Below are 26,869 nucleotides of genomic sequence, written 5' to 3'. Positions count from 1 at the left end.
GTCCTCCTGAGCTCTGGAGCTAGTATGAACTCACGCATTTCTTGTTTGTTGTTCTGCCTAGGTCCTGAAGCCCTTTCTTGTAACAGGACTGCGCTCAAGCCATTCTCTGGATATCATCCCCAGTTCTTATGCACACCCATGGCACAATGAGCAGCCCTCAGGAGCAGCTGAGCTGGTCTTCCTCACCGACCTTGACCTTGAGTGAGAACCGAGCTTTTGGGGGGCTTCATGATGAGCGTACATCCCCCAGGAGCCACCCCTCTCCCAAGCTCTTTGAGGATGTGGAAGAGAAGGGGGTGCTTCGAGCCGAGCTAACAGAGGGTATGACCAGCCCCACCGCCACAACAGCACTGACCAGTGTCAGTGAGGACTCAAGGGACCAGTTTGAGAACAGTGTTTTGCAGCTCAGGGAACAAGAGGAATCTGAGTCGGCCACTTCTCAGGGCAACGGGAATGCGGGGGATGGAGAGAACACCGGCAGCACAGAGGACATTAAGATCCAATTCAGCCGATCAGGCAGCGGGAGTGGGGGCTTTCTGGAAGGACTTTTCGGTTGCCTGAGGCCTGTCTGGAACATCATAGGAAAGGCATACTCCACCGACTATAAACTCCAGCAGCAAGGTACGTGTAGGGGTGGGCAGGACGCAGCTTTCCTTCTTTCCCATTTAGAATCACAGGTCTAGAGCTGGACCCCCCTGCAGGCCAGCCCTCTCATTTTACAGAAGGGGAAAGTGAGGCCCAGTAAGGAGAAATGATAGCCTTAGAGCTCAGCAGCACCTCAGAGGCCCTCAGGTCCAACCCCATGTTGTACAAATGAAGAATCCAGGCCCAGAGAGATTAAGCAACTTGCCTAAGGTCACAGAGCTACTCAGAGGCAGGACGGACATTACAGCCCAGGTCCACTGAGTCCAAATCCATCCCTCTCACTGCTACTCCCAACACACTACTCCTAGAGGCGATGAAACTTTGGTCTTTAGGTCAATTAAAGATCCCAGGGCATGGGAATGAGGTAGTCTTTGGGTTTTGTCAAATAATACCATCTGTGTGACCTTTGGCCAGTCACTGGGCCTCCCCTCATCTGTAAAATGTGCAGGATAGATCAATGGCATCCAAGGTCCAGTTGAGCTGGAGAGCCATGACCCCATCTTCCTATGGATATATTATGTGTGGAATTTCATCCTATATTTTCACTTAACACATTCCCCCCCTTTGATTTCTGGGGCACTGTTGAGCCCAAGGAACAAAGGTTATTTTTAAGAGACTCTGTGCTTTGTCAGAAAACATGCCAGCTTTTGATTCAGAGACCACGTTCACTTTGCCTAAAGGACCAAGTGAATGTATCTGGTATCTTGGGGGGTTTCATAAAGAAAATACTGAACAGTCATAATATGCTTTAGCTCAGTTAAGTCTGGGCTAGTTTCATACCCCCCCCCTTTCTCTCTCTCTTTCTCCCTCTCCCTCTCTCTCTCTCTCTCTCTCTCTCTCTCTCTGTCTTTCTCTCTCTCTTTCTCCCTCTTTCTCTCTTTCTCCCTCTCTCTTTCTTTCTCTCTCTTTCTCTCTTTCTCTCTCTCTCTCTCTCTCTCTCTCTCTCTCTCTCTCTCTCTTTCTCTCTCTCTCTTTCTCTCTTTCTCCCTCTCTCTTTCTTTCTCTCTCTGTCTCCCTCTCTCTCTCTCTCTCTCTCTCTCTTTCTCTCTTTCTCTCTCTTTCTCCCTCTTTCTCTCTCTCTTTTTCCCTCTCTCTTTCTCTCTCTCTCTCTCTCTCCCTCTCTCTCTTTCTCTCTCTCTCTCTCTCCCTCCCTCTCTCTGTCTCTGCCTCTCCCTCCCTCCCTCCCCCCCCCCTCTCATAAACCCTTGCCTTCCATCTCAAAATCATTACTGTGTATTGGTTCCAAGGCAAAAGAACAATAAGGGCTAGGCACTGGGAGTTAAGTGACTTGCCAAGGGACACACCACTAGAAAGTATCTGAGTCCAAAGCCTATTTCTCAATCCACTGAGCCACTTAAGAGAGGCCCTAAAGCCCTCTCTTAAAAGTGACAACCTTCAGGGTCCCCTCAGTCCCTAAAGATCTGTGATTTGACAATTGATTCAATAAGGATTATTAACTCCCTACTAAGTGCCAGAGCATATGACCCACAAGTCCTCTTTTATTTTTTAATCAACTTCCTTTTCACAGCTTATCCTACAGGATTTCCTGTGTTAATGGACATCAGCCTGCCCATGCCCACCATGTTTCCCTCAATTGCCCAATAATAGTAAGAGAACTGATAGTTGGCACTTAGATAGCGCCTACTATGTGCCACGCACTGTCCCAAGCATTCTGCAAATCCTCTCTTCATTGTTACAACCCGCCTGCGAGGTTAGTGCTGTGATGTTATCCCGCATCACAGCTGAGGAAGCAGAAACAAACCAAGATGAAGGGACGTGCCCAGTTTCCCAGCTAGTCGGTGTTGGGCGATTGACTTGAACTCTTTTAACGTGCTCTGTCCACCTCAGCACCACCCAGCGCCCTGTGGCCCACAGCCACGCCAGGCACGGAGGCCACCTCGCCCAGGCCCTTTACTTGTCAGGGGAGGGAAGGAGAGCCAGGCCTGGACTCGTGGCTTCTCGAACCCCAGATCCACTCCTTGCTCTCCATAGACATGGCTCTGAAGCCACCTCAAATCTTGCGCGCCTTGGAAGCATCTGCTCCTCTCTTTCTAGTCTCCCTTTTGCAGCAACTAAGCAGCCCGCTCAGGGCTCTCTCAGAAGGGGGGAAGGTGAGCACGTCCACCTGTTAGGACACGGGTTCAGAGAGCAGAGAAGAGAAGATATAACATAACCCAATATGTATACATACCTAGATTAGACGATCTGATCTCTCGCAACATGACGCGATATAATATAACGGCATCTGGCATAACATGAAGATACAGTCTACGTGTTTTATTGCGTTTTTATTTCTTTTGCTAAATATTTCTCAGATGCGCTCTAATCTGGTCTGGAGCGTGATGGGACACACACACACGCACACACGCCACAGCACATGTTTGGCCCCTCTGGGGGGACCCAAGAGTTCAATTCCACATGAATCCTACGACCACGTGACCGGAACGTGAGCTTTGCTCCGGCCGGCCTCTGAGCAGCACGAAGAGCAATGAGAAGCAGCAAATTCAGGCTCCAGACAAAGTTCTTGGCCACTAGAGCTGTCCCAAATGGGGACTTGGGGTGGTTATCACAGAGAATGGCACAAAGCAGGGAAGGTGCCTGTGGAGACTCGGCTAAATCGCACCCTCCGGCCAGTAAAACGAGCTCTCGACGGGATTCGGTTCAGTAAGATTTTTTAAAAGGAAATAGCTTGTTTTGAGGGTGACTCCCTCCCCGCCCCCCAAAACAAGAAGGAACCCAGAGTATCTTCCCTAAAACGGGGAAGCCAGACTGCCTCCTTGAGCCATCCCAGCTGACAGCGAATGTCACGCTCCATCTCTGTCCTTCGCTGTGTATAACCGAAAGGCAGGGCTCGAGCTTTAGGACTGGAAACCCAAACAGGCCTCTGTGTTTGGCCTCAGTTTTATTGTCTTTGGGACCCATTTCCCTTTATCTTATTATACCTGGGCATGTTGTCCTTTGGATCTTCACTTTGGGTCTTCCCGTGTGCCTCCGAATTATCCGTGTTCACTAAATATCCCATTCCCTAATCACTGGACACGGGGCTTTCCTCTAATAAATAGTGCTGATATGTGCAAGCGTGGAAACAGACACATGTGACATGGACATGGCACATATATGTGCACATATGTAGACACACGTGTGTGCATACAAATAAACAATGGGTCCTTTCTTTCTTCCTTGACCTCCTTGGGTATAAACCCAGTAGTGAACTAGATGGAACAAAGGCTATGAATAGCTGAATCCCTTTTCTTGCGTTCATACAGTTTTCCAGAAAGTTGGGCCAGTCCTCCAGCATGTGCCTGCCTGTTCACAGGTCCTCTAGCACGACTGGCTCTTCCCAGTTTGTATCCTTTTTGCCTGTCTGATTTAGTGTTGTCGGAATTTGCCTTTCTCTGACGCTTAAAGTCTTCAACACTTTATTCCGGGTCATCCATCGCCCACTTCTTTTAAAACTGCTCGTTGCCTTTGGCCAGTTGAATGAATGGGATTTCTTAGGGGCCTGCCTCGTGTTTAGCACTGGAGCTACAAAGAAAAATGAAGCAGCGCCTGCCTTTGGGGAATTTAAAGTCTACTGATGGGGATGTGACATGGCTGCAAATAAACACAAGCTAGCGAGGGCAGAGGAGAAAATCAGAGAAGGTGTTATTGGGATCTCTTAGAAGGAGCAGGACCTTTCATCTGGGAGAATCAGGGGAGCTTCTCAGAGGAGGCGATCCCTGAGCTGAGCTTTAAAAGAAGAAAAGAATTCCGAGAGACAGAGGCAAGGACAAGATCGTATCTGCGAGGGCTTTTCAGGCATGGGGAGATGTTCTAAGCCAGTGGTGGCAAACATGATGCATGCACTCCCCAAAACTCCATAGTGCCCCCCAATCCAAATGAAAATGTAACTGGGAAATAATTTATAAAATACATGAAAAATACAATGAAACATAACTAATATTGCTTATATAATATCATACCATACTTATAGCATGTAAACAATATAATACATATAACAGTGTGTAGCAGCAGGGATCCTCATACACAGTTTTGGGGCTCCCATTTCTATTGGAGTTTAACCCCACTGGTCTCAGCAGTTGACAAATGGCATGTTGAGATCCAAAAACAATATGGAAGCCAATTTGACTCGAATGTGGAGTTTATGAAGGAAAATCCTGTGAAATAAGGCTGGAGAGGTAGGTTGGAATCAATTGTGAAAGGCTCTATTTGCCAGACTTTTTTATATCCTGAAGGCACGAGGAAACCATCAAGAGTTTTTTCAGATGTTCTATGATTCATTCTCATTTCTGAATAAATAATTCTGTAGGGTGTGGGGAGCCACATAAAAGAACCCCCACCAAAGATGTTAGGATGTGAGCTTGGTAGCCAAAGAAATGAGAAGGGAAGGGACTAAGGCTGGAGAATTAATACTACTGTGAGCAGAAGGGGATGCACATTGGTCATGGGGAAAAGCAGCAAAGAGGTTCAGGCCAGACAAAATCAGTTGCAGCTCAGTCACTGACTTTCAGAGCCATTTATATCCACAGCTAAAAGGGCCAAACTCTTTGGCTTCACCCCTTGATTCTTCCAACTGCCTACCTTTTCGCATGTTCACAATCCCCACTAATAAAATGTGTCCATGGAAAATCAATAGGGCTCTTTTTCTAGGGTTTGAGCAATTCTAGTGAAAGACTTGGTGAACAGGAGGAAAAGGTTTGGTAAAAAATAGCCACATATTCTCCATTATTGCCAGCCATCCCTGTGTTGATGTGGTGTACAAATGAATCTGATGAACAAAGGACATTGAGCGTGTATCCATCTAATCATCTCCCCATCACTCTGGGGTTCAATACTTCTTTTAGCTCCAAGAGAAGTGAAACAACAGATAAAGCTGTGCCAAGCAAGCGGCCCTGGGCAAGACTGCAGATTGCCCCTGAGTGGCCTGGAGAAGTGAGGGCCTGTGGAATTTTTCCCTCACCTAGACCAAGAGAGCTAGAGACCTTTGTTAACGCAAGACAGGGTAAGCAGGCCCAATACCTTTAAATATACCCATGATCACCAGGCAAAATAAGGATAAACTGAGGGACTGGCAGAATTCCTTTGTTTTGAAGGGCTGAATTTAAAGGATTCCTAATTATCCTAACTCCTTGGACTTACATATCCCCATCTGCAAGAGGAATCCAGCCTAATATGGTTGTTTCCAAACATCATGATCAGTGTGTGTGAGGGTATGTGTGGGTGAATAGCATGGGTAAAACGGACGTTACTGAGAAATCAGACTCTCCTGTTTCAGCACCCTTTGACCCCTAGGTGTATATAACATTTTCTTTCCGTTATCAGTTCATCTCACAAATGATGAATCCACACTTACTAATTCTGGGACTTTTATGGTGAAAAGTTATGAAGATTGCCGAAGGCCAGCAGAGATCTCAGCTCTAAACCTTAAGCAGTTAGGCCAAAGAGTCCAGTCTGTGGATGAACAAGAATTCCCTCTACTATATCTGGGCCTTGCTCAAATTGAATTCAGTTTGATTCCAAACATTTATTCAGCCCCTTCTTACTCCATGCCGGGCTCCGGAAATTCAGACAAAAATGAAGTCATCTCTGCCCTCAAGCAGCTTGTACAAGTCTTTTTTCTTATTATCTCTTTGGGGTACAAACCCAGCAGGGCTATGGCTGGATCAAAGGGCAGACAGTCTTTTATCACCCTTTGGGCATAGTTCCAAATTGCCCTTCAGAATGGTTGGATCAGTTCACAACTCCACCAGCAATGAATTAGTGTCCCTACTTTGCCACATCCCCTCCAGCATTCATTACTTTCCTCTGCTGTCATGTTAGCCAATCTGCTAGGTGTGAGGTGATACCTCAGAGTTGTTTTGATTTGCATCTCTCTGATTATAAGAGATGTAGAGCACTTCTTCATGTGCTTGTTAATAGTTTTGATTTCTTTGGCTGAGAACTGCCTGTTCATGTCCCTTGCCCATTTATCGATTGGGGAATGGCTTGATTTTTTGTACAATTGGTTTAGCTCCTTATAAATTTGAGTAATTCGACCTTTGTCAGAGGTTTTGTTATGAATATTTTTTCCCAATTTGTTGCTTCCACTGATCCTCCTTTCTGTCTCTTAGCCAGTACCATATTGCTTTGATGACCACAGCTTTATAGTACAGTTTGAGATGTGGTACTGCTAGGCCCCCTTCCTTCCCACTTTTTTTTCATTAGTTCCCTTGATATGCTTGATAAGCAGTTTCTGTTCTGAAGGGATAGGGAGCCCGGTTCTTCCAAGGGAGCTCAGCCCATTTTTGTTTCTTCCTGGGGGATATGACAACCTGGAATCAGAGAATCCTAGATCTAGAGCTGTATAGGCCCTCAAAGGCCCCTGAGTCCAACTCCTCTCATTTTACAGGTGAGGAAACTGAGGCTTAGAGAGGCTAAGCAGGCTTCATTGTTTGTGTTTGTATCCCCAGTGGTAGCACACAGTAGGTACTTCATACTTCTTGTTTGATCACTATGGTCTCATAGGTAGTGTCCAAGGCAAGACTTGAACCCAAGTCATCTGTGGCCAGAGTCAATGTTCTTTCTACCATTCCAAGCTTTTTCCCTAGGAGTTTTTTTTTCCTTACTAAAAGCCTAAATGTGTTTCTACTTTCCACACATTGCTATAAGGAGCCTAGCTATAGTCTTATCTCCAGAAGGCTATTGTTATTCTAACTCCCTTTCACAGATGCTTTTAACAATTATGGATTGCTAGAGCTGGACAGAATCTTAGTGGCCTGATTAAGGAAACTGAGGCCCAAGAGGTGGAACGACATTCCTAAAGCCATTCAGAAAGTAAGTGGCAGTCAGCATTCAAACTCAGGTCCTCTGACTCCAGCCACACACACGCACACACCCAAATCAGAGTAGCTCTTTCCTATAAAGTATGTGCACTTTTTTCTTCAGGGTGCACAAGCAGGGAGATCTCTTGAGTTCCCTTTGTCTGAAGGGACAGGAATGCTACCTACATCATAACTCTTGTGGAATGGTACTATCTGTCAGCCAGTCACTCGGGGGAGACAGAGAGACAGAGGGAGAGATGCGGGAAGAGGAGAGAAAGAGAGAGAGAAGAGAGAGAGAGAGAGACAGAGAAAGGGAGGGAGAGAGGAACGGAGAGAGGGAGGGAGGGAGAGAGACACACAGAGAGAGAGAGAGAGAGAGAGAGAGAGAGAGAGAGAGAGAGAGAGAGAGAGAGGAAAAGAGAGAGGGGGGGAGAGAGAAACAGGCAGAGACAGAGAGAGAGAGACGGAGACAGAGACAGAGAGAGAGGAAAAGAGAGAGAGGGAAGGGGGAGAGAGAGAGAGACAGGGAGAGATGCGGGAAGAGGAGAGAAAGAGAGAGAGAAGAGAGAGAGAGACAGAGAAAGAGAGGGAGAGAGGAACGGAGAGAGGGAGGGAGGGAGAGAGACACAGAGAGAGAGAGAGAGAGGAAAAGAGAGAGAGGGAGGGGGGAGAGAGAGAGAAACAGAGGCAGAGACAGAGAGAGAGACAAAGACAGAGACAGAGAGAGAGGAAAAGAGAGAGGGAGGGGGAGAGAGAGAGAGACAGAGAGAGAGAGATGGAGACAGAGAGAGAGAGAGAGAAAGGAAAAGGGAGGGAGAGAGAGACACAGAGAGAGAGAGAGGAAAAGAGACAGACAGAGAGACACAGACAGACAGAGAGGGGGAGAGAGAGAGAGAGGGAGGGAGAGGGAGAGGAAAAGAGAGACAGAGACAGAGAGGGAGGGGGAGAGAGAGACACACACACACAGAGACAGAGAGGGAGGGAGGGAGGGAGGGAGAGAGAGAGAGAGAGAGAGAGAGAGAGAGAGAGAGAGAGAGAGAGAGAGAGAGAGAGAGAGAGAGAGAAGAATATCTTAAGAAGAGATCTGTAATTTGGCCCAAGTTCTAGTGGGATCCATTGTTCTTTGCCCTTAGTAAGGAGCTGGATTCAGTTGGATACCAAAGCAGCATCCTCTCTCAGAGACCTTGGGAACCGCGGGGGAATCACCTGGGTTTCGTGTCTTCCTCCTCTATATAATGAGAGGGCTGGCCTAGACTAGGTGGCCTCCCTTCCAGCTCTACAACTGAGAAATCAGGGAATGGCAGGTAGGTTTCTCTGCTTCCTGCCCACATTTTCCTCCTCACCCTGCCCTGCTGCAATGAACAGAAGCTGTTTTCTTTCACAAATACTAAACCTGCCCAGCTCACTGAATCAACATTCAAGGAAAGAGAACAAGAAACATTTTCACATGAAAACAGCTCTAGTTGGTGCAGTCTACACACACCTTTGCCTCCTTCAAAGCTCAGCCCAGGCGCCGCCATTTTGGTCAGCAAACACACTCTGTTCTCCAATGATCATACAGAGATTTAGTTGGTCACACGTTGTTCCCCAACCCCAGTAGACTTGAGGCCAAAACCTTTCTTGTTTTCCATTTTTGTCTTTGTCTTTCCAGAATCCATAGGGGCGGGGCTTCTTTTTTATTCTTTATTATAAGGATGGCTCTCCGGGAGAGATGGGGCACTGATGGAATACTCTGGGGAATGGAGTTGATGTAAAAACAAACATTAACAATAAAAATTCATTTTGAAAAATGGAGAAGGGAGCAGCTAGGTGGCTCAGTGGATTGAGAGCCTGGCCTAGGGACAGGAGGACTTGGGTTCCAATCTGGACTCAGATACTTCCTAGCTGTGTGACCTTGGGTAAGTCACTTTAACTGCCATTGCCTAGCCCTCACTGTTCTTCTGCCTCAGAGCCAATACACAGATGGAAGGTAAGGGTTAAAACACAGATGAAAAAATGAGGAGTTTGGACCAGGAGACCAATGGGCCCCTCTAGCTCTAAATGAATGATTCTTCAGTAATCTGTTTTGTTTTCTGTAGTCATGGACTGGCCACAAAGCAGAATTCAAGCATCGGAGTTTGCTTTCTCCTGCTGTGGTCCAGAGGACAGCCCTGTCCTGGTTGTAGAAGGCAGCTGGGAAAGGACCTGGCGAGGACGGAAGAGTTGGTTCCTCCTGAGGGGCCTCAAAGAGATCTCCTTGTGCTTTTCTCTCTCGTGTGTGCCCAGATACTTGGGAAGTCCCCTTTGAGGAGATCTCGGAGCTGCAGTGGCTGGGCAGCGGAGCCCAAGGTGCCGTCTTCTTGGGCAAGTTCCGAGCGGAGGAGGTGGCCATCAAGAAGGTGAGGGAGCAGAATGAGACGGACATCAAGCACCTTCGCAAGCTGAAACACCCCAACATCATCGCCTTCAAGTAAGTCAGGACCTGGTCCCTTTGCCCAGGAGGGGAGAAGGAAAAAAGTACAGTGTCATTCCAGCCCCCAGAGGGAGGTGGGCTCTGGGCAGTCAGTCCATGAGCACTTCATGAGTGAAGGCCAGCAGGGGCATTTTGGGGGCCCGGTAGTCAAGGCCCCAGTTCAAATCTGGCCTCAGCCACTTATTGGCCAGTCACTTAACTTTTGTTTCCCTCCTTCCTCATCTGTAAAAGTGGGGATAATAATGGTGCCTCCGTCCCAGGATTAAATGCATACTCATAAAGTGCTTAGCACAGTGCCTGGCACATAGTACCTGCTAAAAAAATGCGTATTCCATTCCATTCCCCATTGGCCAATTAGGGTCGAGCTTTCCCTAATTAGTGACTAAGACGCTGGGAAAGAAAGCAGAAGATCCTGGCATCCGAGCCCTTGAGCAGGGGCGCTTCAGTCTTTCTAGCGACAACAATCTAGTGAAGCCCATCTACGGACCCCATCTCAGAAGAAAGCGGAAAGCCTGGGATTACACAGGGAGCAACGCTACAGCCTGTAGTGATCCAGACAGGAAACGGACAAGTGCGGCCCCCAGGCCAAGACCCCAAGCTCTAGGGCTCTCCCCTCCCCCACTGCCCTCCTCTGATGAGTGAGGGACCAGTGAGATCACCCAGGGGGGAGGCGTCAGAGAAAGACCTGAACCTACCATCTGGCTGCCCAGTCAGTGACAATCCACCAAACCACACCTCATCAGTTCAATTCAACAAACGTTTATTAAGCCCTGGTTTCTCTCTGCACGCCTTTTCTGGCTGCTTCTTTCATCCACCTGAAATTCTTTTGATTTCCTTTGCAAGGCTTTTACATCCCTGTCATCTTCTCTTTAATCTTCTATATCTCCCTACTGCCTCTGGGATAAATACAAAACCCTCCGACAAGTTCTGAAGGTTGCTCCCACCCTCGCTGGTGGCTCCATCCTCCTATTTGCAGACTTCGTAGGCTTTTCTTTGTCTTGGGGTCCCTCTTGTATCTGCCATCCGCTCCAGTAGGGCCTTTAGACTTTGGCCTGTCTATACGCAGCTCCTAAAGTAATGACCGACCTTGCACATTGGAGGCGCTGGATAAGCGTGAGCCCACAGGCATTTCTCAGACCAGCCTCTGTACCTTTCCCAGGGTTTCCAAATACGAAAGTGCAGCAATCAAGCGAAAAGCAAATGTTTGTTTAGTTTGTTGTCATAATTTCCCCTCATTGTCAACTTGAGGGACAAGAGAGACCCGCAAAATCACGATGTTCACGACACGGAGGGAATCTTGGAGCAGTAGCTCAGCTGATGTTAATCCCTGGTCCCGGAAACCCAAATTCCATGTTCAGCCATCGTTATTGTTATCTGGTCTTTCCATTTCCAGATTACCCTTTTGCCTCTGCTTCTAGAGGGAAGCGATCATTAAAACAGTTCCAAGACTTCGCCATTCCTAAAATGTTTCTTCTGCTGGATCATTTATTGGGCAGCTAAGTGGTACCCTAGCTAGAATGCAGGGCCTTGTAAAAATTAATTATATTTCTAATAATAAAGATATTCTATTTTATGAGGTTTATTAAGGATCATTAGAAATCAGTGAATAAAAAAGATACAAAATAAAACCACGTGCCCATGGCTGATTAGCCCATTCCAAATCCCCATGCTTAGCTTGCCACCATACTTGCTACATCATGCAAGAAGAGAGCCTTCCTCCCTGACACTTAATCCTTACGTAGGGGTGTAGACATTTCTGGTTGCTAGAATTCTAAAGACTAAGCAGGGTGGAGTAAAACTAAAATTCACAGCCTGGAGTCGGGAAGACTAGTCTTCTTCAGTCCAACTGAGGCCTTGAACACTTACCAGCTGTGTGTTATCCTAGGCAAGTCACTTCACCCCACTTGCCTCAGTTTCTTTTTCTGTAAAATGAGCTAGAAAAGGGCATGGTAAACCGCACCAGTGTCTTTGCCAAGAAAATCCCAAATGGGGTCATGAAGAGTTAGATCTGACTGAACAACAAAAGTCATTTCTTCCCCAATGGACCAGCCAGGTATACAGTTGAACAACTATCTTCGAGGCCCGATCTCTATCCTTGGAAGGCCTGGTTGCTTTTGTTTTTGTTTTTGAGTCAATAGGAACTCTGCACAGAGGTGGAGACGTAGGACAAGCCTGGGTATCCTTTCCTTTTGCCCCTGGTTATTTCGTAATTCTCTTTTCAGGAATTCCAGACGGTTCTGTTCCGGTTAGAATGTGGATACTATAGGAAGAAGCGATGGCCACAGGAGATAGAGTTCCAGAAAACTTATGTCTGTTCCTCCTAAAGGGTCAATGGAGTGATTGTTTCTTTTTGGTCAAGTAGGGGGGCCAAAGAGGATCGTCACCCATCATTCCGGTTATTCAGAATTTAGAGGCCCTTTTCTGGGGACCTGCTTGGGTGCTCCCTGAATGGGAGGCTTGTTTTTCCTCAGGGTAATGCCAAATACCCTCCAATATTTGCTCATTCTGAATTACTGAGGACGCAGTCCAGTAAAGAAGGAAGACTGCTGCAGGCCTGGGATCTATCTTGGTTCTTCCTTCCATTTTAGAGATTCTCAGAACAGGAAGGAATATCAGCGCTCTAGAGCCAGAAGGGCCTGAGAGACTGAATCTAACCCCCTCGTTTTACATGGGAGGAAACTGAGGCCTGGGGGCTTCGGGGGGTCAGGAGCACAGGATCAGAGAGCTACATCTGGACAAGACAAATTCACCCTGTCCATTGGATCCAACCCTGTCATTTTCCAGATAAGGCAGTGAAGTGACTTATCCAAGGTAACATGGGCAATTAGCATCAGAATTTGAACCCAGGTCTTCTGTCTCCAAAGCTAATATTCTTTCTACTTTAGCTTTCTATCTCCCGTTACAGTCCACTCCACACTTGCAGAAGACTAACCAAACAACCTCTATTAAACACCTACTAGGTGCCGGGCACTGTGCTTAGAGAGAACCCCTTTTTCCTCAGTAGACCCAGCAGCCATTCAGCCACGGAAGCCCAGAGAGCTCCAGCAACAAGAGCACCACTGGGAACCCCTCCATGTTCTGAGGCCCTGCAAGCTACAGGCCAGAGAGCTGCAGCAGTTGCCCTCAAAACTCTCCTTTGTGTTCATCCTCACTTAACCACTGGCTTCCTTGTTCTGTCCACATCTCTCTCTGTCAGTGGAGAGAACACTTGTCCTGGAGTCCTGGGTTCAAATTATACCTCTGCTCTTTCATACCTGGCTAATCTTTCACAAGGCACTTTCACGTCTTTAAATAAAACGAGGCTTGGAATGGACAGGCTCTAAGGGTCCTCGAGCTCTCCAGCGACTGCGCTCCGTGTTGGGTGGGGAGCTCCCACCGCCAAACTGGCTCTTTCCATAGTTCCCTCTTTTCTCCCTCATCAGCACCATTTGAACCTGTGTCCTTAGACCTGCTGCTGGAGGGTCTCATCCGCGTCACTGGAGGACGAGCCGGGCAACCCTTGATTTTCTCTCTCCACTTCCCATCTGCCCAGCTGGAGGGAGGTCGCCCCATGACCTTGAGGGTGTCTTCCGCCTTCCGCAATGGTCACGTGGTATCCACTGGTGGCTGGAGAGGACAGGAGGCCTAGGTGGCGCCAGCAGAAAAGCAGGACTTCTGAGGCTCTTCCCACCAAGCCTGGGAGAACAGGCACTGTGGGGCCCATTTTAAACAGAAGATACGGGAACTGTGCAGTTTTCAGGCCTGTTTGACTCTTCGTGACCCCTGTGGGGCTTCTCTTGGCAGAGATACTGGAGCCTTGACCATTTCCTTCTCCAGTTCACTTTACAGATGAGGAAACTGAGGCCAACAGGGGGAAGTGACTTGCCCAGGATCACGTGGCTGATCAGTGCCTGAGGATGGATTTGAATCTTCTTGGCTAGGCCCACGGCTCTACCCATTGTGCCATCTAGCTGCCAGAAAGCTCTCCTGCCCCTCCTTAAGCGAGTGCCTTCCTCTGCTGAGCATCTCCTGTTCAGCTTGTCATAGGCTCCTTGGAAGGACCCTTTCCTGTGTCTCCCCCATTAGACCAGGGAGCTCCTTGAGGGCAGAGATGGTGCTTTGGCTCTCTGCATCCCCAGTGGTTAGCGCAGTGCTGGCATCTGCTAGGCACTTCATGAAGGCTCATTACCTGCCTGCTTGACCTGCTAGTGAAGCCTCAGGACCCCTCAGCCCTCACTCTCTGCCTTCCCCACCAGGGGACCCCCATCTCTGGGGAATGGCCTCATGGGATTTCTCCGCTCCTGTCCCAGGACTGCTGAGCACGACTGGAGAACATCAAGTCCTTCAGCACCTCTTGCTTTGGTTGGGGCTTCTAGAGCTCTGGCCTCCCCTCGGTACAGAGGCCACAGCATTCAGCCCAATCTGCCTGCCTCGTCACTGTACCCCACTGTACACCCCACAAGGGACCCTCAAAGCCCAGCCTCGCAGAGGATGGATGAGCTCCTGGCTAAGATGGAGGGCAGCCAATAGGAACCCCTCAAACCCCATCTTCCAGCCCTCGTGCCTCAGCTATCCCCATCTCATCCCCAGAGTTCTGTCCTTCCTTCTGGTCACACAGCAGACATTAGGTTAACTCTGGATTAAGAGGTCCGAGGTTCAAGTCATTTATCCTGCCTGAGCTCCTCTCTCTCTCTCTCCCTCTCTCTCTCTCCCTCTCTCTCTCTCATTCTCTCTCTCTCTGTCTCTCTCTCTCGCTCTCTCTCCCTCTCTCTCTCCCTCCCTCCCCCCTCTCTCTCTCTTTCTCTCTCTCTCTGTCTCTCTCTCTCTGTCTCTCTCTCTGTCTCTCTGTCTCTCTCTCTCTCTGTCTCTCTCTGTCTGTCTCTGTCTCCCTCTGTCTGTCTGTCTGTCTGTCTGTCTCTCTCCCTCTGTCTGTCTGTCTGTCTGTCTGTCTGTCTGTCTCTCTCTCTCTCTCTGTCTCCCTCTCTCTCTCTCTCTCTCTCCCTCTCTCTCTCTGTCTCTCTCTTTCTATGTCTCTCTCTCCCTCTCTCTCTGTCTCTCTGTCTCCCTTTCTTCTCTGTTCCTCTCTCTCCCTCTCTCTCCCTCTCTCTGTCTCTGTCTCTCTCTCCCTCTCTCTCTGTCTCCCTTTCTTCTCTGTTCCTCTCTCTCCCTCTCTCTCCCTCTCTCTGTCTCTGTCTCTCTCTCCCTCTCTCTCTGTCTCCCTCTCTTCTCTGTTCCTCTCTCTCTCTCCCTCCCTCTCTCCCTCTCTCTCTCCCTCTCTCTTCCTCTCTCTCTGTCTCTCATCTTTTTGGCCCTTCCTCTCCTACTCTCTCTGTCTCTGTCCAGTCCATCCTCTCTCTCCCGGTTCCTTCTCTCTGCCCACTAACATCCTCGAAAAGCCTTCCTGTGGCCCCTTTCCCCCTCCCAGCTGTCTTTCTCCTCCTGCTAAACTATCTGGGGCGACCCCCTGACTCACTATCTGTCCCGCATTCTAAGGACCATTTGCCTCGTCTGGCCAGGGGGATCAGTCGAGCCCCGTGAGCCCCCTTTCCTTGGGATCTTTCTGAGGAGGGCAGCCCAGTGTGGGGGTTGAGCTCCCCTGAATCAGTGCCCAGCTCTGCTTGGGGTCTCTCCCACTAGCCACAGAGCATTTCTCGGGCCCGTCCTGTGCCAGGGGCTGGGAGTCCAGGCCAAGAACGCAAACCCCAGCCTCGCGCTCAGCTTCTGATGGGAGAGGGAACAAGGGAACATCAGTATCTGGGGCATTAAGAGCAGCGACTTCCCCGCCAAGGCCACTTTGAGGGGAGGCTCAGGAAGGCCTGGTGTGGACGGAGCTGCATGAGCGAGGGCAGAGGGTGGCCAGCCAGGCCAGGAGCACACTCTAGGCAGGCGGAAATTCCAGCTCAGCCCGACCAGTACAATCCTTCATCGAAGGGACCCTTCCCTGATTCCCCCTGCCAGGCGCTCCTTCTCCCTCCTCATGTGTCACCCCAAGAGGGACTCTGGGACCACCGGGCCCTCCCCAGAGAAGCTCGCCCCCCCCCCCCAGGCCGTGCCGCAGGAAGCCCGAGGCGTGCTTCCGGGTGATGCTCGCGTTTATTTGGCACATACACGTGCCGGCGGGTGTCGTGTCCCCGACGGCCCGGCACAGACACCTGCCTAATAGGTGCTGTGGCCTGATGAACTGGTCTCCAGAATAGAAGGTCTTTGAGGGCGAGAAGGCGGTTTGATTCTTTCCAAGACTGTGCCTCGAGCCGGCAGCCAAGCCAGGCCTGGGGCCGTCCTCCACTAATGATGTTTCTCATCCTTCCTCCCCAACCTCTTGAAAGGGCCCGTGGTCAGGGCCCGCGGCCTGGGCTGGGGAGCTTGACTTTCTTGCCCCTCCGAAGGGGCGTTTGTACCCAGGCCCCGTGCTACTGCATCATCATGGAGTACTGCGCCCACGGGCAGCTCTACGAGGTCTTGAGAGCCGGGAGGAAGGTCACGCCTCGCCTGCTGGTGGACTGGTCCACGGGCATCGCAAGTGGCATGAACTACTTACACCTGCATAAGATCATCCATCGGGACCTCAAGTCCCCCAAGTAAGTGGGACCAGGAGAAGGAGGGGCGCAGCGGCAGGTGGGAGAAGGTAGGGGAGGGGCACCCCGGATCTTTCCCTTGTCTGAAGGGAACCTAAAATCCTGCATTTCAATGGGAAGGAAGCTTCGGTGTCCACGTTGTCCTTTGAGGGCGCCACTGGGGCTCAGGGAGGGGATGGAACATGCCTGGAAACCCTCCAAGTCCCACATTCTTTCCATAGCATGTGAGAGAAGGAGCCCTCCCCGAGCGGCAGCCCTGGGAAGCATCAGCCAGACTCCGAGGCCACCTGGGTGACCATTTTCCAGATTCTCGGCTTTGCTTTGGTTTCCTTTTCCCACTTCCCCTAAGGAGCAATGCTGTGCACTCCTTGTACTCCAGTGGGTTCTGTGGCCTTAGTGGGGTACACAGTGGGTGCTTCAGAAAGAGGACTCTCATGTGCTGGGCTCTGACCCAAGTTTGTCCACCTGCTACCCTCAGGAGTTTGGGCAATTCACTGGCACTGAGCGTCTGAGGCAGGATTTGAATTCACATCTTTCCAAATTCAGATTCAGAACTCTTCCACTGCACCCTTAGTTCTACTGTGCTAGGCACTCAGGATACAAGAAAAGGATGCAAAGTGGCAGGGCTAGATGAGACGATGGCCAGGGTCCCTTTCTAACCCAACCAATTATCCTCTATCTCACTGGTGAATGGACAGAGAGACAGGATGCATACTGTGTGCCAAGCACTAGGGAGGCAACTGCACCTGGGAAGTCTGTCCCTGGCCTCCAGGAGCTTCCATCTGAACAAAGATGGTGACACCTGTAGGAGAGGGGTGGCCAGCAGGGCCTCAGGGCATTGGAACAGATCATTGACTTAGTAGAGCGAAAATTAAAATGAACATCCAAGTAAGAGAGCCTGTTTCAAGAACTGTTTAACCTCACATAGTTAAATAAGCTTTGGCCTAAAGAAGTAGGAAATGGATAAAAACCGACACCATTTATCAAAAACCTTTAACCAATGGAAGACGATTGTCACCAAAGGAGACTGGAAGAGCCCAAAAAAGATGGCAGTCAGTAAATCCCGGATCTCTTTGCCAAGACAGACGTGGCAAACCAAAGCAAGACTTGGGGTGAAAACTGATCCCACCAATGCAAAAACCTCCAAGCTAAATAAAAAGGTTTATTGCGAGATGGCCAAAACTCCCAATAAAGCCGGACCCTGGTCAAGGCCAACCAGAGGCCTGGAGCCATAGGAGATGGCCTTTTTTTATGCCAAGAAACCTGATGGCACAATGACAGCAAATACAATCAACAAATGGGCAGGTCTTAAGTAATGGCACCAGTGCTGATTAAGCTAGCGAGTGTAGAAAAAATCACTTTGGGTGGTGACTCGTGCTTATTATTCCAGCCGACCCTTCCTAGGCCTCTGCAACAAGGGGTTGGGGGCTCCTTGTTTGTTAGCTGACAATTAGTATGGAATGCTGGGCGTCTGCAGCTGGGTGCCCGTCTGACTCCTCCACCCCTCCTCTGATTATCTCCTTATTGGAAAAAAGAGGGTGTGGTGGGAACTCTTGGGTCATGGGCTTACGGTCAAGATGTAAACAAGATTTGATGCCACCCTGAACCGTATTTTTCTTGCTAATATTTATGATTTTTATAAAGCAAACGATGTTAATTTGCCGCAAAGCTAACGACTGTGTTATGAAAGTAATCACAAGAGGGTAAGGGGTTTCACACTCATGGACTGGTTTAAGATACAAGCTCATTTGAAAAACAATATGGCGGATGATGGTAGAAGACTATCAAGAGCAAGGGGAGAGGAAAGCTGGGACTGAGACCCAACCAAGCCAGCTCATCTCTACATCATTACAGACAAAACTAGAAAGATGGCCACAGAATGGAAACAAGATGGAGCCAATCGGCCCGTGTTTCTTTGACAAAGGAACTCACATTTGGAGTCTAATCCCTTCGTCCTCACTGTATCCTAATGAAGCTCGGAGAATAAACTGCCCTCAAAACATAGAATGGGAGCAAGAAGGACTGGCCCAGACCAAGTCTGCTCAGATTAAATCTGAACTGAATGAAGCACGTTTTATTTATTCATTCATTCGTTCATTCGTTCATTTATTTGTTTATATGTATGTATTTATTTAAAAATATTTTTCCATGGTCCATGATTCATGTCCTTTCCCTCCCCCCTCCCAGAGCTGACAAGCAATTCCACTGGGTGAAAACATTTTATTTTATTTTATTTTATTTTATTTTTTAAACCCTCTCCTTCCATCTTGGAGTCAAGGCAGAAGAGTGGTCAGGGCTAGGCCATGGGGGTCAAGTGACTTGCCCAGGGTCACCCAGCTGGGAAGTGTCCGAGGCCAGATTGGAACCCAGGACCTCCCGTCTCTAGGCCTGGTTCTCCATCCACTGAGCCACCCAGCTGCTCCCCTATGAAACACATTTTAAAGTCAGGCCTGGGTCTGTTTTCTAAAGTTCACAAGGAGGATTTTGATTGGGAAACCACCAACATATTACCATAAGAAAAGCCGAGAAGAGCTTGGTGTGCGCATCTTTCTCCTGGACTCCCCCTAGTTCAGGCCATCGCTCCCTCTCCCACGCCTCCAATACCATTCCAGTTGCTTCTGAGCTGCTCTGACCACTTTGAGTCCCTCCCCTCCAATTTCCAAACTGATGCTGGCCGCGTCCCTCTCCTGCTCCACAAGGGCTCCCTACTGCTGGCTTAGCCCAGCCTTCAAGGCCTCTCTCGCCTACCTTCTTCTTACTCACTCCCTGCTTCCTGCAGGTTCTTGCGCCCGCGCACACCGAGTGCTCCACCTCGCCTTTCCTCTACTGTGGCACAAGTCATCCCTCTTGGCTGAATGCCTTCCCTCCTTATCCTGGCCTCTCACTGTTCCTGCGTGAAAGCTCAGTGGAGGGCCCCCTCCTCCATGAAGCCCTGACCCCGCAATGTGATCCCTCATCATTTCTACCTACGCCACACGAACTGGCTGCATGTTCTGGGTGCTGAATATTTGTTGAATCGAGTCAGTAAGGACAGATAAGACAGCTCGGTAGAATGGGCAGAGTTCTCATCCTGGAGTCAGGAAGTGCTGAGTTCAAATCAGGCCTTAGACACTGACTGGGCGACCCCGGGACAAGCTCTCTTTTCTCCCTCCGTTTCACCATCTGTAGAACAAGGAGAATCCTCTGTAGAACATTAGGCTTAGGGCTGTCACCCGGAGAAGGAGGAATTCCACTTGTTCTTGTTGGCCCTGAGAGCAAAACAGTAGCAATGGGTGAGTGCTGCAAAGAGGCAGAGTTAGTCTTTTTTTTAAATAAAATCCTCACCTTCCATCTTGGAGTCAATACTGTGTATTTTACAGATGAGGAAACTGAGACAAACAGGATGAAGTGACTTGCCCAGGGTCACCCAGCTGGGAAGTGTCTGAGGCCAGATTTGAATCCAGGACCTCCCGTCTCTAGGGCTGGCTCTCCATCCACTGAGCTACCCAGCTGCCCCCTGAGGGCTTTCTTAGCAGTGACAAAGGAGTAGTTTGCCATTTACTTCTCCAGCTCATTTTACAGATGAGGAAACTGAGACAAACAGGATGAAGTGACTTGCCCAGGGTCACCCAGCTGGGAAGTGTCTGAGGCCAGATTGGAACCCAGGACCTCCCGTCTCTAGGCCTGGCTCTCCATCCACTGAGCCACCCAGCGGCCCCCCAGAGTTAGTCTTAAGGTCAGAAGAGCGTCCTAAGAGGGAGACCTTCCCATGGAGGGCTGCACCTTGGCCAATAATGAGTTCTCTGTCATTGGAGGTTTTCAAAGGCTTCTTGCCCAGGTGCCCGTCGGTCCAGCCGGGGCCTTCCCAATGACAAGCTTCTGGAATGCTGTAATGTGTTGGGGGGCGGGGGGGGCGTGTTGGGTTTTTAACCCTTTACCTTCTGTCTCAGAATCAATGCTAAGATTGATTCTAGGGCAGAAAAGGAGCAAAGGCGAGGCAACTGGGGGTTAGTGATTTGTCCCGGGTCACACCGTTGGGAAGAGCCTGAGGTCAGCTTTGAACCCAGGCCCGCCTCACCCCGGACTACGCAGCTTCCCCTTGTGATTCGCTCTGTGCCAACCCTGGGCCGAGCCCGTTGCCGAGGTGTGTCGGTGTCTCAGGCGCCCGTCTGTGCTCTCCGGGCTCCGTATTTGCCCGTCTCCAGCTCTCCCCCTCCTTGCCAGGGAGCCCCCATGGCACGTGCTGGTGCCCAGGACGCGGCCCTCCTCTGAGGGGTCTCTTTTTAGCAGTTCAGTCGGTTGACAAATGCAGAAACGATAAACACGGCTTTGTCGGTCTCCGGGAGTTCCGGCACGCCAAGCCTGAGCGTCATGAAGGGAAAAGCAGACAGACCAGATTTGCCGCCGTCCCTTGAGGCCCCCTACAGCGCCGACTGGAGGCCCAGGCCCCGGCCCCTCCGGGCTGCACCAGCTCCTCCTGGACTGCGCTCGGGGATCTCCTCCAGCACCTGAGTCTGCTGAGGACAAACACCACAGAAGCGAACCGTCCGGGCCACAGCGGGCTCAAGAGGGAGAGCAAGGCGGGAAGCTCAGTTCACGGCGCCCATAGACGGATGACGGGCCGTCTCCACTCTTTGGACGTCGCCGAAAGAGCAGGGGGGAGAGCCTGGCCAGCCCAAAGGCACAAGCAGCTGCACCGAGGGGGCTACCCCAGCCCAGCCCGGGGGACAGACAGGCCCCTCTGGGCGGTGGGGAGCGATGGGAGGCCCCTGCAGCTTTGCCACCTTTTGGTCCGAGATAGCCCCGGCTTTCCTGGCTCAGTGCAGATGCTCTTGGGTTGTCCCCAGAACAGCCCCTTTCCAGCCCTGCGCCCTTGCCCGCGCGTGTACTGGGGCCAGATCAATAGTGCACCAGTTTCTATGCAATTCCTTTTGGGGATAAGCCTCCCTGCTTTCAGACGAGCCCTCGGCCCCGCTTAGTAGGCTTTGCCAGCCCTCCAGGAGACCCGGCCCACGCCGCCTAGTCTGCGCCCTCCGTTACGTGGTCCTCATTCCGTGCAGACTGTGTTCCACGGCAGAATGGAAGGTTCTTGGGGAGAGGCTCTGCTGGTATCCTCAGAGTGGAGTGCAGTGTCTGCTGCCGGGGCTGGACCATGCACTGCCCCATGCACCGTACTGGGTACTGGACGCAGCACGTGTTCCAGTACTGCCTAGTGAGTTACGTGGGACTCTGAGCTAACCGGAGGCTTTCTGTCCATCTCTCTTTTTTAGCGTTTTGGTCACTCATACAGATGCAGTCAAAATTTCTGACTTTGGGACCTCCAAAGAACTCAGCGATAAGAGCACCAAGATGTCCTTTGCTGGCACCGTGGCGTGGATGGCCCCCGAGGTGATCCGCAATGAGCCCGTCTCGGAAAAAGTAGACATCTGGTGAGTGACAGCCTTGTCCATGTCCCTTAGTCAGCCTCCCTTCTCCCCTAACCTTCTGGAGAAGTCTGCTCTTGAGCCAAGAGAGCCTGGGACAGTGGGGAGGTCAGAAGGGCTTGCAGGGAGAAGCGCCGTGGTCCGTCTTCTTTGGGTCTTTGAGGGCTTGAAGCCATTGGCCAAGGAATTCATTCTGCTGCTCCCTAGCTTCTGCTTTGGTCTAGTTTTCTTTTTTCTGGTTTGAAGTTGTAGATTCAGGTTTTGCCTCCACAAAAGTGGATCCCTTTCCGTGTCCTTAGGGTGTTAGAGCTAACCCCCAACAAAAACAAAACCAGAAAAACCCAATTTGTGTCTTTGTGACCTTACTGCAACCTCAAATAGAATGGCAGCTCCCTGAGGAAAGGGACTCTTTCAGATTGATTATAGTATTCTCAAGCCCAACACAGTGCCTGGCACATAGTAGGTACTTTATTAAATGCCTTTCATTGGTTGGCTGTCTGTATCTTCAGTAGACTGTCAGGTCTTGTAAAAATTAAAATTAAATCTCAAATAATAAAAATATATATTTACAGGTTTATTAAATGATCATTAGAAATCAAGGAATAAAGAGGATACAAAATAAAAGCCATGTGCCCATGGCTGGTTAGCCATTTTCAAAATCCCCATCTTACCCCCATCACTGCTGATTGCTGCATCCAAAGAGAGGCTGAGCAGTACTACCCCCTGGATATTTATTTCCTGTCTACAGGAAGTACGGAATGACAGGAAGTCAGTGGGCTCTCAGGAAATGTAGTTCCCCTTTAGGGTAACAGATTTTCAATTATACATCTTGAGGGCGGGGATGGTTTCATTTTTGTCACCATTATCCCTACCAGGTAGCCCAGTGCCTGGCACACAGAAGACCCTAAAAAGAGAATTTCTTATCAGAGTTAAAGGGGCCTTAAGGACCATCTAACCCAACCCCTTCCTCTATCCATAAAGTAAATGAGGACCAGTAAAAGGAAGGGACTTGCTTAGGGACATACAGCTAACTGGTTGAAAAACAGAGGGTTCCAACTTAAGCTCTATATACACTTTCTGTATACCATCTTGCCTAGTTGTCCATGACTGATGATCAAACACTGATTTGTTTTTGTATTTTAGTTAAGTATTTGTTTGTTTTAAACCTTTATCTTTCATCTTAGAATCAATACTGTGTATTGGTTCCAAGATAGAAGAGCAATAAAGGCTAGGCATTGGGGATTAAGTGACTTACCCAGGGTCACACAGCTAGGAAGCGTCTGAGGCCAGATTTGAACCCATCATATTCTGTCTCCAGAACTGGCTCTCTATCCACTAAGCCACCCAGCCACCCTGGTGGTTTTTTTAAAATTACTATTATCATGCAAAACATCCCTCCATATTGATCATTGTTGTAAGAGCACCCTCTTACATAAATAAAACCTCAAAATAAAACCATAAATATACTGATGTGAAAGATAGTCTTCTTTGATCTGCATTTATCCAACTCTAACAGTTCCTTCTTTGGAGGTAGATAGCATTACCCATCATAAGTCTTTCAGGATTCTCCCAGATCATTGCATTGTTGAGAACAACTGACAGGTTTTTTTTAAATAATTTTTTTTTCAATTGCATATAAAAACAATTTTTAACATTTTTTTAAAAGATTTTAAGTTCCAAATTCCAAAGGAAGAACTGTGGGAGTAGAAACACAGAAGAAAATCATATGATTTATCACTTATTTGTATGGTTATAGGATTTGAGATTTTTGGTTTTTAAAGATTTCTCTTATTATAAAAATGAATACTATGGAAATAGATATCAAGTGATAAGACATGTATAAGCCAGTGGAATTGCTTGTCAGCTCTGGGAGGTGGGAGGGAAGAGGGGAGGGAGAGAACATGAATCATGGAACCAGGGAAAAATATTTAAAATAAATTTATTTTTTAAAACCTTGCTTTGGTGGGGGCAGCTGGGTAGCTCAGTGGATGGAGAGCCAGGCCTAGAGACAGGAGGTCCTAGGTTCAAATCCGGCCTCAGCCACTTCCTAGCTGTGTGACCCTGGGCAAGTCACTTGACCCTCATTGCCTAGCCCTTACCACTCTTCTGCCTTGGAGCCAATACACAGTATTGACTCCAAGACAGAAGGTAAGGGTTTTTAAAAAACAACAAAAAACCTTGCTTTGGGCCCTACAGTCTGAGCAAAGGCATAAGGACAACTGATGGTTACTGACAAGTGACTAATCAATGTATTTTTTTATAAAGTCTAATTTACATGCATACATAAAAAAATTAGTTACGAATAACTAACCTAGCTCACTTTGGACCACTGAAGTCTTGCAATACTTAAATGATTTCCAATCATACAAGAATAATAAAAATCAGAATGAACTTTATAAAAGAATTATGTGAGGCTCAATGAACAGGATTTAACCATTCATATAAACAAATCCCTGTTGTATGCTCTATCCAGCTCGCTAACATGTTATTGATTTATTATTTTAATTTATTCATATAGTTTTATTTTATTGTTTTTTATTTTATTTATTTTAATTTACTTAATATTCCAGAGAAAAGATACAAACTGTATTTTAATCAGGTTTGCTAAATAAACATAAAATCCACATGACATCAATTTCACTTTTTTTTTTAACCCTCAATTTCCATCTGTGAGATTTTAAATCGTTGAAGTCTTAAACTGTAGTGATTAAAATAGTGGAAGATATAAATTGTGATAGATATAAGAGAGGGTGAGTAAATTTGACCGCAGAAATATGTTTCACTACAGTGCCTTGGGTTTTAAAATCAAATATAAGGTGGTCGCCAGGGAAATATTCTCAATTATTCAAATACCCAAGTCAATTGGGTTTTATAGAGAGTTTAATTAACAATACAATGAGTAATCAAAGAAAGAGAGAGAGAGAGAGTAAGAAAGGAATAAGTATGAAGAGCCTCAAGCCAATATGGCCTAGACCTGAGTCTTAGAAAGAGAAATCAGTCAGTTTTTTATAATTCACCATAAGATCTGTCTAAGTAAGGATTTCTAATGACACCAGGTCAGCGTCCTTCCTCAAAGAGTCTTCCAGCCAGAGATGGTTTCAAAGGGCCTCTCTCAAGAGCCTCCAGAGCTCCTACCCCAGAGGGACAGAGCCCCTCAGAGGAGCTCCTCAAGGAGCTCTCCTTCAGAATGAGAATCAGAAACCAGATCCCCTTCTCCTCTGAGCTCTTATTTTTAAGGGCAAAATTTCCTCTGTCACCTCCCCTAAGTCCTTACATCTACCAATCACTGTAGATGTTTCTAAGGGACCACCCATTCTTAGTCCACACCTAAGAAGGTGTGGATTTTTGAGTAATTCACACCAGGAAAGCTCTGAGTAAGTTTTCCAGTTCTTTGTTCCTTGTAAATTCACAAGTCGCTTGGCCTTTATAGGTACTTAGCTTAAGAAAAGTATGGGTTTAAGTACTTTTCATTGTTCAGAAAAGAGTTTACAACTTTATCTTCCCCTAGGGCAGACCCAAGTAGGTAAAGTAGAATTCTCACATTCCTGCTTTAAGTAGAGTTCACTGCCCAAATGGGGAATGGTCTTAATCCAATCTTATAAAGTAGGGTCTGGGAAATTTTAAGGTTTACACATCTTGGAAGCAATACTGTGTATTGGTTCCAAGGCAGAAGAGTGGTAAGAACTAGGCAATGGGGTGAAGTGACTTGCCCAGGGTCACACAGCTAGGAAGTGTCTGAGGTCAGATTTGGACCCAGGACCTCATGTCTCTAGGCCTGGCTCTCAATCCACTGAGCTACCCAGCTGACCCCCTAGTATCTTTAATATTTTTGCATTAATATTCATCAGGGAAATTAGGCTATAGTTTTCTTTCTCTATTTTTGCTTTTCTTGGTTCAAAACCATATTTGTGTTGTAAAAGGAATTTGGCAGAATTCTTTCTTTGCCTGTCTTCCCAAGTGTTTTATAGGGTGTTGGAATTAATTGTTTAAAAGTATGGTAGAATTCACTTGTGAATCCATCTAGCCCTGAGGACTTTTCATTGATCATTTGTTCAGTTTCTTTTTTCTAAGTTGGAGTTATTTAAGCATTCTATTTCCTCTTCTGTTAATCAAGGCAATTTATATTTTTGTAAACATTCATCCATTTTGCTTGGTCAGATTTATTGGCATATAATTGGGCAAAATAGCTCCTAATAATCATTCTAATTTCCTATTCAATTATGGTGAATTCAAACTTTTCATTTTTTTTAAACCTTCACCTTTGGTCTTGGAATCAATACTGTGTATTGGTTCTAAGGCAGAAGAGCAGTAAAGCCTAGGCAATAATGGTTAAGTGACTTGCCCAGGGTCACATAGCTAGGAAGTGTCTGAGGCTAGATTTGAACCCAGGACCTCCCGTCTCTAGGCCTGACTCTCAATCCACTGAGCTACCCAGCTGCCCCCCTTTTCATTTTTAATATTGGTGTTTTGGCTTTCTTCTTTTTAAAAAAATCAAATTAACCAACCCCACCCCCCATACCAGTTCCTAGTTTTACTAATTTAATGGTTTTCTTACTTTCAATTTCATTAACCTCTCTTTGGATTTTCAGTTTTTCCAATTTGGTGTTTAATTGAGAATTTTAAATTTGTTCTTCTTCTAGTTTTTTTAGTTGCATGTCCAATTCATTAATATGCTTTTTTTCTATTTTATTGATGTGTTTAGTGAAATTAATTTTCCCTTATGTACTGCTTTGGTAGTATCCCATAAATTTTTTTTTATTTTTATATTTATATTTATATATTTTTATATGTCATCTCATTGTCATTCTACTTAATGAAATTATTGTTTCTATGATTTGTTCTTTGACCCACTCATTCTTTAGGAAAATATTATTTCATTTACAATTTATTTATTTATTTAGTTTTTTAAGAATATTTTATTTGGTCATTTCCAAACATTATTCATTAGAGACAAATATCATTTTCTTTTCCAACCCCCCCCCCCCCCACCTCTCCCATGGCCGATGCGCGATTCCA

General features: G+C 47.8%; 1 protein-coding gene across 8 annotated transcripts in view; it reads left to right on the top strand.

Moving 5' to 3' along the window:
* The window catches only part of MAP3K13 (mitogen-activated protein kinase kinase kinase 13), a 210,427-nt gene that overhangs the window by 172,386 nt on the left and 11,172 nt on the right, over positions 1 to 26,869 (top strand). For all 8 annotated transcript variants that reach the window (XM_056819879.1, XM_001364072.4, XM_056819876.1 and 5 more), the window contains 4 exons: positions 62 to 621; positions 9,711 to 9,894; positions 16,263 to 16,454; positions 21,701 to 21,859. In XM_056819879.1, coding sequence (XP_056675857.1) covers positions 129 to 621; positions 9,711 to 9,894; positions 16,263 to 16,454; positions 21,701 to 21,859 — 1,028 coding nt within the window. In that variant the 5' untranslated portion in view covers positions 62 to 128. The remainder of the gene's footprint in view (positions 1 to 61; positions 622 to 9,710; positions 9,895 to 16,262; positions 16,455 to 21,700; positions 21,860 to 26,869) is intronic.

This window comes from Monodelphis domestica, chromosome 2 (genome assembly GCF_027887165.1).
Source record: "Monodelphis domestica isolate mMonDom1 chromosome 2, mMonDom1.pri, whole genome shotgun sequence".
Taxonomy (NCBI): Eukaryota; Metazoa; Chordata; class Mammalia; order Didelphimorphia; family Didelphidae; genus Monodelphis; species Monodelphis domestica.
Note: the sequence above shows the minus strand (reverse complement) of the source record. Positions and strands in the feature narration are given on the sequence as shown.